The 13,629-nt window shown below is 46.4% G+C and overlaps 1 protein-coding gene across 10 annotated transcripts in view; it reads left to right on the forward strand.

Moving 5' to 3' along the window:
• The window catches only part of SLC2A9 (solute carrier family 2 member 9), a 226,976-nt gene that overhangs the window by 175,737 nt on the left and 37,610 nt on the right, over positions 1 to 13,629 (forward strand). For all 10 annotated transcript variants that reach the window (XM_072737784.1, XM_072737785.1, XM_025998312.2 and 7 more), the window contains 2 exons: positions 4,551 to 4,652; positions 7,415 to 7,490. In XM_072737784.1, the coding sequence (XP_072593885.1) occupies positions 4,551 to 4,652; positions 7,415 to 7,490 (178 nt within the window). The remainder of the gene's footprint in view (positions 1 to 4,550; positions 4,653 to 7,414; positions 7,491 to 13,629) is intronic.

The following is a 13,629-nucleotide window of genomic DNA, read 5'->3' on the forward strand; positions in this document are numbered from 1 at the left end:
AGGGAACGGAAAGGCAGGTCAGACTGGGAAATATTCACAAAGTATACATCTCACTGGGGACTTGAATCCAGAAGATATAAAGGACTCTTAGAATACAACAAAAACAGGACCAACAGCCCACTTGGAAATGAACAAAAGGCTTGAGCAAACATTGTACAAATGAAGCTATCAAAAGTTTCAATAAACACATGAAAAATTGCTCAACACCGTAAGGCTCCAGGGAAATTAAAACTAAAACTCACAATGAGATACCTCTGTTCACCGTAAGGATGATTAATACCAAAATGTCGGTAATACCAAATGTTGATGAAGATGTGGAACCACTGGGAATCTGACGTGGTACAGCTCCTTGGGAAACAATTTGGCAGTTTCTCATAAAAATTTTACCCATACACTCGAAATATTCTTCTCATGAGTATTTACCCAAGAGAAAGCAAAGCACATGTCTACACAGAGCCTTGGATCCCAATGTTTATAAAATTTTAGTCAGAAAAGTTCAAACTGAAACAGCCCAGACATCCATCCGATGAATGGAGTAACACTGTGGTATATCCATTCAATGAAATACTACTCAGCACCAAAAAGGAACGGTATGTGCAACAGAGATGATTCTCAAAAGTATAGTGATCACCAGGGCACCTGGGTGGTGCAGTTGGTTAGATGTTTGACTCTTGGTTTCAACTCAGGCCCCGGTCTCAGGTCATGATCTCAGGGTTGTGGGGTGAGCCCTGAGTCAGATTCCCCACTCAGTATGGAGTCTGCTTGGGATTCTCTCTGCCTCTGCCCCTTCCCATCTCCCCTCCTGTGCGCTTGCTCTCATTCTCTCTCTCTCTCTGTCTCTAATAGACAGATAAATCTTTTTTTAAAGTATAGTGGTCACCAATATGGAATTCTAACCTAACCTAGTGTCATGGAAAGCACATCAGTGGTTGCTTGCAGCTAGGGAAAGGGGCACAGGGAACTCTGGAGTGATAGAAATGTTCTGTATCTTGATATGGTCATGGCTTTACAAGTGTATAAATTTGTTAAAATATACCACACTTGATCTTAGCCAAAAGGCCAAGAAGCGATAAAATATACCAAACTGTACAATTAAAATCAGTACATTTTATTGAATCTACGAATTGAATCTAAGTCAATAAAGTTGGTTTTTAAATACTAACCATGACAAAAGGCCTTCTCTTTTTTTTTAATTTTTTTTTTATTTATGATAGTCATACAGAGAGAGAGAGAGAGAGAGAGGCAGAGACACAGGCAGAGGGAGAAGCAGGCTCCATGTACCAGGAGCCCAACGTGGGATTCGATCCCGGGTCTCCAGGATCGCGCCCTGGGCCAAAGGCAGGCGCCAAACCGCTGCGCCACCCAGGGATCCCAAAAGGCCTTCTCTTTATTAGCCCACCAGCAGTCCTAGCACTGTGGGGTGGGCAGGAGGTGTTGGGTACAGGGCTGCTGAATGACTAAATAACCCTTAGCTCAGAGGTCCCCAGAAGAGATTTCTTGGAGGCTGACAGTCCATCTCCAGCTGATGTCAGTAACCGTCAGAGGCCATTGTTCATCTTCAGCTAATGTTTTCACTAATGACTTTAATGTTGAGTGGAAATACTGTCTTCACCCTAATCCCTTTCAACAGGCTGCACTTTAAAACAATTTAAAAGAGGAAGAGATGAAGAAAGGAGCCCTGCAGACTGGTTGGGTTTCCCACTAGGATGGACAGAGTTGTTTTTATCCCTTTCTTTCTCACAGCTATTTCTTTGGGGTCTTCCTAGACACCATCAGAGACTATTTCCAAATCAAGGACAGTGTTTCCAGCTCTACCTTGGTTCATCAGGAGACTTTAGGGAAATGAAACTGCCAGATCCCCATCCCCACCCCAAAGCATTTGATTGTTGGTATCATGATGTAGGACAGTGATTTTCGGTTGGTTTATATCTGGGGCATACTTGCTGAAACTGAAATTGTTGGTGGTGCCTTTGAAGAAACTAAAACAAACCAAAAGAAAAAGAAGACACAGAACACTGAAGTCAGTAACAAGTACACAGTAATCTCAGGGTAACAATGCAACACATGTTAATCTTGGGACAGCAACTTAAGTGCTCGGTGTCTCGCAGTGACTGTGATGCTTGTCGTGGCAATTTCTCTTGTCATTTCTGTGATCTGTCACTGGGCACTGTAACCCTAGGAGACAAGGCCATCACCACACATTCCAGCTATGAGCAGTCTTCGTCTTCCTTGCCAGCGTAACGGTGGGGAATGGGGAGGCCATCCTGAGATTGTAGCAGAGACATTCTACACGGTGAAGATCTGCATGTGTGGGTATCAGAAATCAGCAGGGGTAGGGGAAGACTAACGATTTGTGACTCAGGGCATAGTGTCTCCAATGCCTTAGCTAAGTCTATGTTTTAGACTTTTTTTTTTTTATTAAAAAAAAAGAAGCTTACGGTGGAAAATTTGGAAAAGACTGGAAAATGATGATTAAAAGAATAACCACATATTCCCACAAACAGTTAGCCATTATAAGCTATTTTTTGCATAAATTTTTCCAGGGTATAACAGTTTAACAGAATCATAATTGACCAAACTGTGTACATAAATATATGCGAGATACAGCTCTGTGTCTGGCTCTTTTCCCTTAGAGTCGTAACCTGAGGATTTTTCTGTTCTTTAAAATTCTTTTAAAATACGTGAATCCCTACATAATTGTCATCTGGATATTCCAGTATTTATTGAAGGATTCAATTGTTGGTGTACTCCTAGATGCTTTCTATTTCCTCATTAGTATAAACTACAGTATATTTGAAGATCTTTGTCCATAAATCTTCTACCAAATGTCTATTTTCTTAGGATAAATACAAGGCAAATGATTGAATGGAAGAGTATGTATATTTTTCAGCCATCCCTGCAGTGTGAGAGAGCACGTATTCCACTTGCTTATCTCCGAATAGCAATAGAATGTGGCTTTTGACAAATCCCAGAATCTCTGATCCTGGGTGTCGCTGACCTTCCCCATTCCCCACCCCAACCCCCAACCCAGGGGCCCAGTTTCATTATGCATGTTGCTCTCGCCCTGGCAGCTCCTATCTGGACCTTCCCTTTGGTGGAACCCAACTCATGACGGTTTTAGGGGGAGAGATGACTTGGATCCTGGCCCTTCTTTCTCTTTAGAACTTTCTCGGCAATTGCTGATCTTTACTGCTTCCGTGGGTCTCACTGGGCCTGGCTTCCCACTGAATGACCAAACTATCTTCATCCTCCTCCTCTGCAACCAGAAAAGACTTTGTATATGATCCCAACTCTACTTCCTACCAGCCACATGGCTTTGGACAAGTTCCCAAAACCTCTGTGTCTCAGTTTCGTTACTTCTGTAAAATCAGACAACAAATTGGTCCTACTTTGGGAAAGGCTTCCCAAAGGAAATTGTGGATGTTTTTGTTTGGTTTTAAAGATTTTTTAATTTATCTGTTATTCATGAGAGACACTGAGAGAGAGGTAGAGATATAGGCGGAGGGATAAGCATGCTCCCCAGAGGGAGCCTGAGGCAGGACTCGATCCCAGGACCCTGGGATCACGCCCTGAGCCAAAGGCAGATGTTCAACACCTGAGCCACCCAGGTCCTCAAGCTGTGGATGTTTTTCAGCCAGTGGCCATCAGCCAAGCATGTTTTCCACTCCAACCCCTGACTTTCCACACCAGAGCCCCCCGGTCTCCTCACTGTTTACACCACAGTACCCAGGCAACACCCTGTGGCCTGTCCTCTGGGCACTTGGCTGGCCTAGAGCTGTGCCCACTCACCTCCTGAGGTGCACTTGGCCAAGTGGAACAGCAGCCCACGCTGTCTCTGGGAGAGCTCGCCCTGCTCAGAGTGGGGTGTGAGGAAAGAGGAAAAGGAGGAGGGCTCTGGGTTCCTGCAGCAAGACTCCTTCAGCCTTGAGGGCAGGACTGTGACCATTCAGCTGAGCAGAGGTCACTAACAGCCCTATAGCTGTGGGACACTGGGCCAGGGGACATGGCTTCAGGAGCTACAGTCACATGGACTTCCTGGTATCACACGCTAGAATGAAACTGACCCACCCACACTCAGGGAGAGTGGAAAACACCAGAACCTTCTCTGCCCCCTCCTACCCCTGGGCCCCTGCCTTGGGAGCCTGCCTCTATAACATCTAAAACACATGGGCATTAGAAGTCGAGAGCACTTGCTTTCCATGGCAGGCTGGCGCCAAAGGGTGGGTGAAGGGCTATAGCAACCATGTCCATTCGGTTCCTTTTGCAGACCACCTGGCAGGTAACCCCACCCTTCCCTAGAGAGGAAGATTAGAAGGAAAGGGGAGTGTGTGGACGCTCAGTAGGTGCTCAAGATGGTGATTTTCTTCTCCCACCCTTTCTCATAAAGATCTTTGCCTCTCTGGCTGTGGCCATAGAGAAAATGGCTGGGCTATCTGAAGGTCAAAGCCACCCTTTAACCATGATCCCTGTGCTGGTTCCCAGTCCCAACATTCCCTTTCTCCTGCTACTAGAAGTGAAGTAATAACCATCTGTCCTTTGCCTTGACCTAGGGCTTGGTCATCGAGCGCCTGGGACGGAGACCCCTCCTCATAGGTGGCTTTGGGCTGATGGCCCTCTTCTTTGGGATCATCACCATCACACTGACATTTCAGGTGAGAGAATGTGCCTTTCATGCCCTGAAGGAGGTCAGCATGGAGCCAGCCTCTGGCTTTGGTGCTCTGGGGCCTTGGCTTGGGAAGTTCATACTGTCTTGGACAACTCTTATGATATGGCATTCCAAGGGGCATCTTGGCTAGAAGCTGCTGGATGCCCTCAAGGAGGAGGGTTTAGTAACAGGTCCTTGGACTGGAAGACAGACACTGGATATATAGTCCTCTCACTGCCTCTAGTGAGCTGCCTGAACTTGGCCAGACTACGTCTCCTCTCTAAACTTCAGTTTTCTCATTTATGGAATAGAGAAGACTGCTCCAGACACCCCTAAGATACCTCCTCTGGCTCCCACATTTTAGCACAGAGCAGCTGGAAGTGCCACATGAGGCACTTCCACAATTATCATATCATTGCCTGTGGGTTCCAGCAGGGGCTCTGCTCCTCAGGGCCCCAGCTCTAAAATGAGACTATTGTCCCTATGCCCAGGGGTGTTAGGAGGATTAAATGAGAAAATGTAGCTACAGTACCTGGAAGGGCACCCAAATGTAGGTTTGGGGGGATGGACTATGCTGTACCTGATCCTGGTGAAAGTGGTATTTTTCCCTTTTATAGAGACAGGAAACTGAGGCATAAATATAAATGCAGAAGTTGCTCAAGGCTGCACAGCTAGTAAATGGCAGAACTGGGATGAGATTCCGGGATCTTGGGGTTTCCATCAGCCCCCCTGCGCTGCTCACGACAGCCTGCAGTGACTGAGCACTTTCTTGGTGCCTGGAGCCTGTCTCAGCACCAAGTGAAGCACGAGGCAAGGTCACGGTAGTCAACAAATCTTTGCACTTTTCAAAAATGAATCCCTAAGTGGAAAGTTGCACATGTTGATCATTTGCCAAATGTTTTAATGTCCCAAAAACCTCTAGAAAAAGGCAATATTAGCTGAGTGGTGCCTGACAGCACCTGTCCTTCAGAAAGGTGGTGCTACTGGGCACGCTGACCACTCAGGAGGCAGAAACATCTTCCTTGGGGGTGATGTACTGGCAGTGGCTCCTCCTTCCCAACGGCCGACCAGGGTTTTCTACCAGACAGGATGCCCCTGCAGGCCCTCAGACTGACCAAGCTGGGTCCCTCACTGGTTGGGTGATGTTCTGGGGCATTGTCTTTCTGCTGCTGTGGCAGACGTTTGGAAGGGCTGTCTGGAGCATGTGGGTCCCCCTAAGCCTGACTTCACAAGGTCTCAGAGCTTTTCCTTGCTTGGCTGCCCCCATCACCCTTTATCCTATGTCTCAGTGAGTCACCCTCCTCTATGTTCCCAGGGACCCCAGGGGAAATCCTGCAGTAGCACTTATCACAGGATTGGCTTTCCCTGTTGACTCATCTTTCTTCTCTAATACAGTTGTGGGAGCAGGGCCATGCCTGTATCATTCCTGTGTTCCCACCTCCTAGCCCAGTGCATGGCACCCAGGAGGAACCAAAAACAATCTGCCATATGAATGAATAGATGGATGGATGGATGGATGGATGGATGGATGGATGGATGGATGTTGGATGGATAATGGGCAGATGGATGGATAAATGGATGGGTGGATAGGTGGATGGATGAATGGATGGATGATAGATGGGTAGATCATGGATTATGGGTGGATGGGTGAATGCATGAATAGATAGATGATGGTTGGATAGATGGATGATGGATAGATCAATGGGTAGATGGATGGGTGGATGATAGATGGATGAATGGGTGGATAGATGGATGGATGGTGGATGGATAGATGGATGAGAGTGAGTGGATGAATGGTTAGATGAATACCAGATGGATGGATGGATGGATGGATGGATGGATGGTTAGGTGGATAACTTAGTGTAGCAGTGAGCCATGCAGTGTACAAGAGCCTACAATGCTCCTCTCGATCCTAGATCCTCCTTCATCAAGAGGTGATAGACTTGGGCATGGAAGGGCTGCTCTCCCCATCTCTCCCATCACCCTCTACTCTGAACATTTGCTGCTCACTCCTGTGCTGTGCTCTCCTGTTCCTCTGTGCCCTTGCTCACATAGAACCCTCTCCTGGAACCTTTTCTCCTCTCCTTTTCCTGTTGTGTGATCCCAGCTCAGCCTTCAAAGGTGAACATAGTCTCCTCCCCTCCCTGAATCTCTCTAGATTGGGCTCACATGCCCCTTTTCCTCCCCCACATGCTCACCATGCCCATCATTGGTGATACCATATTCTAATTATCAGCCATTCAGTCTGCTACTACAGGGGCAATTTCCTAGATATCTTTCAATGCCCAGCACCGAGCCACCCTGACCCTGCCAGACAAGCGACAGCCCCTTCAAACATATTTAATGCTTACAGTTAACTTATCTCATACCTATCAGGACAGGAGGGGTAGAAATGTAGTGTTTCACACAATAATAGAGATTAAGAAAATTTTTTAAATGTGATAATGCCTATAAAACTTCCCATATTGCCTGTTCAGACTACACACTCAAGCAGTGTTGGTTATTCATTTATTTACCACCTGCTGTATGCTGAGGGCACTGATAAATTCTTGGGAGCCATCAAATTCTTTCACCTCACATTTATAATAGGCAGATAGAATGGCTTGGGGGTTATCATTATCTCCATTTTATGGACACTGAACTGGGACTCAGAGATGTGAAGTGATCTCCTCAGGTCATGCAGATAGATCAAGGAGGAGTTGGGGTGAGAACCCAGATCCTCTCTACCCCAGTACCTCCTTCCCTGCCCACACCTTTGCTCTTTCACAGGACCATGCCCCCTGGATCCCATACCTGAGTATTGTGTGCATCCTAGCCATCATCGCCTCCTTCTGCAGTGGGCCAGGTAAGGCACACCTCCTTCCCCATGGGCACCAGTGAGCTGGGGTGTTCTCGCTGGGCAGATGCAGTCCTGGAGGGGCAAAGCCCAACTGGGAATGGAAGGGAAAAGAGAGTCCCCTTCCTGTTTTAACGCAGTGCTGGCTTTCATTTCCATCCCACAGATGGTAGGTAACAGGTAACAGGGTCACCCAGAGTTAGATGGCTGATAACATACTGCAACATGACAGCTACAATTAACAGTTGAGAGCTCTGAGCCAGATACACAAGCTGGGATGAATGAGAGATACTCAAGTTGCCATCTGAGCCCATGGAGAAGTGACCATTTAGCGTGGAAGATATTTATGATATTAATACTAATGATAATAGTAATGTCTGAGATTTATTGATCGCTGGGTGTGTGCTAGATGTGGCCAAGCACTTGGTGTATACTAGCTCTTTTAAGACTCATGGCAGCTGTAGAGAAGGCGGGGCTGGGAGCAACTTGCATGGAGTCACCTGTGGTGGGATCGCCTGACTCCCAGAGAGAGCCCTAACACCGCCTTGCACTGTAGCTGCATGAGGGTAGAGTCTCTCAAGTGTTCTCAGCCTTGGTTTTCCCAGGACTTACTTCCAGCCCCAGCTCTTTCCCTAGTAGGAAAGTCCTCTCCTCCCCATCTATTAAATGGCCTTGCCATTCCCTGGCTCTGTGTCTGTGTCCTCAGGGGCCCCCACCAGAGAGGGCCCCCTCAGCTGGGACTGAAAAGGGTTCAGGGCAGGGCTGACACTTGCACACATCTGGCTGGCAGGTGTTGCTGTGGTTCTTTGTTTGGGTTTCTGTGTTGATGAAAACAACGCTACGTTTCTATCAACGCATAGAACTGGATTTCTGTTTCTCCATGTTGCTGCTTTTCATGGGCCGTCATGTTCGTGTCCTGTCACATCCGTGATGGATGAACAGCATCTGTCCCCAACTCAGGACAGCAGGGTGTTATAGTGAGAGGCAAAATGGGCTGCAGAATGACTGGGGGAGAGCATCAGACACACACACGTGTGTACACACCCATACCGTGTTGTGATGGTGATCAGAGGGCCAAGGAAAGTGGAAACACCCTCTGGGCGCGGCAGCAAATTGACCGGAGGGCCAGGAGGCACATGTTGCCATTAAAGCGATTCAGGGGGTATTTGTGTTCAGTCCTACAGGGCCCCCGTCATCCCCTCTGTGGGCAGCATTCATGTGGGCACCCCTGCAGGGGGCAGCCAGAGGCCCCACACTAGGCCTTAGAACACTGGGGAGCAGACCAGAAGGACAGCCTCTGCTCCCATGGGGCTTACAGGCTGGTGTGGAAATCCCACTTGACACATCAGGCCCAGTGGGTCCTCTCCTGACCTCTTAATCTAAAATCAGCACCCACACATGTACATGCATGTGCCCGCCCACACGCACACATATGCGCACATGCAGATAACACATGTATGTACATACATAGATACATGCAAGTGCACACATGTACACACACATGCATGTGTGTACCCTTCAGTTACACATGCGCACAGAGACATGTATGCACATTAGTGTTTTTTGGGTTATCGTCTTCCATAACAGTTTTTCCCAGGAAGAACCATGAATGTTCATGCTGTATGTCACTGGACATCTTCCTGTCTGCTTCACAAGTAGGCTAAATTGGACTCATCCACAAGCCCTGTGCTTTCTTGACCAAAACCACTCAGCTTTGCCTTGTGTTTTGTCCCAAGCCCCTCACTCTTCCTAGGGTGGTGTTAATTTTACTCCCAATGTGGGCAAACATGGTTTCCTTCTGATCACAGAACCTACTAAGTCTCTGGTGGTTTAGACTCTAAGCTCTTCCTCAGGATCTGGGAGCCTCTAGGTGGTCCACCTGCCCTCCCTAACCTCAGATCAATGGGGGCCCTCTACCCTCTACTCTCCAATCCCCGCCATGGTCACCCAGCAGCCAGACTTCACCCACTACGAGATTGGCCAGGCTTTAGAAACTTCTCTTGAATTCACATTGACAATGTGCAGCTTAAACCCCAGGGGAATTACCTGTCTAAGGGAGGCAATTGCTCGGGTGGGAGATCATCTTAACTGGACAAGAAGAAGTGGATCCCAAGAGGAGCCTCATTGGGAAAATGTGTCTCAGAAATGCTGATAGATAAGGGGCTGAGAGACTCCCCGTTTTGAGGCCACCCCTCCAGGATTAAGTGAAAAGGATATCCTCCTGGGAAAGAAACCAGGAGTTTGCCTGAGGTAGCTTATGTGATGAGCAAATCAATTCAAGGAGGCTTGACAGGAAGTTGAAATTAGGCGAAGGAAAAAGAGAGGAACAGGGTAGGCAGTTTCCTGCTACATATTTTATCTGTGCGCATAACCCCGAGGCAGTGGCTGTGACAGCTAATAAATGAGGCACCATAAAAGAGCTTTATCTCTGAGGGAAAGGAGATGCCACCAAAGCATTTCAGTTACAGTGTGAAAAATCTTATGATGTGGGGGCTCTGTGCCTGGCACCAAGTGAAACCCTCCCAGGGAGATTCCCATGCTGGTGGGGAGGACAGACACAACATGGAGTATGGTCACTGCTCTTATAAGGTCACTCTGCTCTAAGTGCTCCAGAAGGCTAGATAGAGCCGCCCTGATGGGAATGTACCAAGTGCCTAGTGAGCTTGTGACCAATACAGGGCTCCCTGATCTATGATGTTGATTTAATATGCAAAGACGGCCCACCCAGTTGCATTAAGTGGTCCAGAGCTTAGATGGGGGTCAAATCAGATGACTCGTTTCCCCTCAGAAGTTGGGAAACTATGTGCAAAGCAGAATAACAAGTAAATTAACTTCTAACCAAGCAGAAATCACTGAGTAGGAGCAACGGCATGTATACATTAAGAAGTTAGACCTACAAATCAAGAGCTATATCCTGACACCAAATCAGTGTGTGGCCCTCATTTTTGAAGCTTGCTTAATGACAATTAAATGGGAATGTCTCACAAAAGCAGGTTAAACAAGCAGTGATCATTACTCAAGATACATCCACATCCCTAGAGTGTGTTTACACAGCAGGTGGGCTCTAACCCAAGTGAGCACTGCTAATGGGAATTCTTCACAGTCCCATTGCAAGCAGGAGACCCAGCTTCCACACCTGTTACCATGTGGGATTTGGGGAGATGCCCTTTATAAAACCAGCCTGTAAACTCTTAACTTATTATATAAATTTGAAATTAGGTCAAGGTCCGGCAGGAGAGTACTGTTGGCTGGGATTTTAAAGGGAATTGCATGAACATCCTGTTTACAGAGATGTGGGCACAGTGAATCAAGAGAAAAGATGTAGGCGCCTGAGCAACAGAAGTAGTGGGAGGCTGCCACCATCCCCTTGGGCCTGAGCAAGCATGGAATAGACTAGTTTTAATTCCAGTCCATTTCTCTGTAAGAAGAGAAATTAAATGCAAAGAAATAAGATCATATCAGGTAAAACTAAACTTAGAAGTTCCATGACCTTATTTTGTATTTAAAATAAGACAAAATCAGAGAGGGAGACCAACCATAAGAAACTCAACTCTAGGAAATAAAGTGGGGTTGCTGGAAGGGAGAGGGTAGGGGATGGGGTACCTGGATGACAGGCGGAGGGCAGGTGATGGGATGAGCACTGGGTGTTGTATACAACTGATAAATCACTAAATTCTATCTCTGAAACTAATAATACACAATTAAATGTCATTTAATTTATTTTAAATTCAAAAATATTTTTTTGCTCCCACTCTCACCTCCAAGAACCAATTTTTATCCCAACTGAGAATGCATGATGTAGAGAAAGATATGGTTTCATGAAGTCTTTTTGTGTAGGGCACTCATCTCTGGGAGCATAAAGAGCAATAAGAACCATCCCAACCAGGAGCTTGGAGCCCAGGATTAGAGGCAGGTCCAAGTAAAGAAAAAGAAGAAATGAACTCTCATGGAGTTGGGAGATGATAGAAAGTTGAAGCTCAGAGAGGTTAAGTGCTTTCCCAAAAGTCACACAGCTGGTAACCCAGAATTCTAGTTCAGGGTTGTGTCAGTCCAGATCCTGAGTTCTGAAGACCTTTAATAGGCTACCAGGTGTAAGAACAAGAGTTACTGTCCCCTTTAAGGTCCTTCTAGCCAGCCTAAGAATCAAACTGGCATGAGAAAGATTAATAGGAGAAAGTCAAATTTAATAGGATAATAAATCCACACAGATATGGAAATTCCAAAGACAGGCAAAATGAGGCAACGAATAACCCCAAAACCTAGTGAATTGAACAATGACTACTTATTACTGCTCCCAAGTCCATGGGTTGACGTGCTGGCCATGCCACGCTAGCCCAGGTTTTGCTCATCTCCACTCATGTCTGTCTTTGGCTGGCAGGTTGGCTGGATGCCAGCTGCTCCAAAGTGGCCTTGACCACTGGTCTGTCGTTGAGAAGGGAGACCTGGCCACATGTCTGTCACCACCAAGCAGATTAGCCTGGGCTTGTTTACTGATGGTAGCAGACCTACAAGAGAAGAAGTGTGCAAAACCTCCCGAGGCCCAGGCTTAGAACTCAATGTCACTTTGGGACAAAAACCAAGTGACAAGGCCAGCCCAGAATGAAGGTGTAGAGCAAGGAGACTTTACCTCTTATGGGAGGGGCTGCAAAGACCTGGGACCCTTTACAATCTTTCCGGAAGTTGTAACCCTAGAATAGGCAAGAGATGACAGTTATTGGCTCTCATCTTAGAAATATAGATAGATAGATGGATGGATGGATGGATAGATAGATGGAAGTAGATATCATTCATTCATTCACCCATTTCACAAGTAGTTATTGAGTGCATGCTTTGGAGCAGGCATCCTTCCAGGCCTGGAGATATAATGGTCACACACACACACACACACACACACACAATCTGCCCTCAAGGGAACTTATCTTGAGTAACAGAGGTTAGGGTCCTACTGGGAGGATATGGCACACTCAAACTGGGGTAACTGGAGGAATGGTTGAAAACAAGACAGAGTGTAATAGTAAAGGCAGATTATAGGGAAATATCAAAGACCTGATTATTTAGATGATCTCAGCTTACAACACTAACTTCCAGCATCCACCCCTCCACCTATTGGCCATGCAGAGAGCAAAACAGTTCACTGAAAGTTAATTCATCAAAAGTCAACACACTGAAGGTCAAATTGCTGAAAGCCAATCACACAGAAAAATAATTTGCTGGATTTTTCTTATTTCTATATCTATCGAGAATGTATAGAATTCTGTACAGAAAAGAATGATTCTTAACTGCTTTTATAGATTTCTGTGTTGTTCATTTTGTCTGCACACGTGAACTTTGAAGAATTTTCCTCTTTTTTTCCTTCCTTCCCTGTTGTTGTAGGTGAAGGTTTCTGGGGAGTGGGAAAGCACAGCTGAGTGGCATAAAGTATATTCTCATCCACAATAAGAATACATGTCTTTCTCTTGTTCTAAATCCATTTGGTTTCAGAGATTCATGTTAAAAGTAACCAGATTTGGATAACAAGGATATGTCAACACATTTATCTTAATTTATTTTATTCTGTGTTTGGGAAACAAGAGTGTGGATAGCAAAGGTTCCGATAGCCAGGGCTTCCTGACTGCCCAGAGATTAAGGTTTTTCTTAATATATTCTCTTTTTTTTCTTTTTTAAAAGATTTTATTTATTTATTGTAAACACAGAGAGAGAAAACCACAGGGGGTGAGGGGAGAGTAGGGGCAGAGGGAGAGGGAGAGAGAGAATCTCCAGCAGACTCTCTGCTGAGTGAGGAGCCCCATGGGGGCTCAGTCTCATGACCCTGAGATCATAACCTGAACCGAAACAAAAAGTGAGACGCTTAACCCACTGAGCCACCCTCACACCCTTCTTACTAACATATTCCTATTCATTCCTGCATTTTACGTTTTTGGCTTGGCTGCATTGACCTTGAGCCAAACATGTGACCTTCCTTGGTCACTTCTTTGAGTCCTGCTTCCTAGCCAGGATGGGAGACACACTCCCTGCTGCCCCAGCTAACACACAGGAAGATGTGGGGCTCCAGAGTGGCCCTCTGTGGATGCTTTGGAACCTCAGTCCACTTTTGCCAAAATCTACAGTGATTTGGGCAAAGCCGTGTCCCACTGTGGGTCTCAGTTTC

Source organism: Vulpes vulpes, chromosome 14 (genome assembly GCF_048418805.1).
Source record: "Vulpes vulpes isolate BD-2025 chromosome 14, VulVul3, whole genome shotgun sequence".
NCBI classification, from domain to species: Eukaryota; Metazoa; Chordata; class Mammalia; order Carnivora; family Canidae; genus Vulpes; species Vulpes vulpes.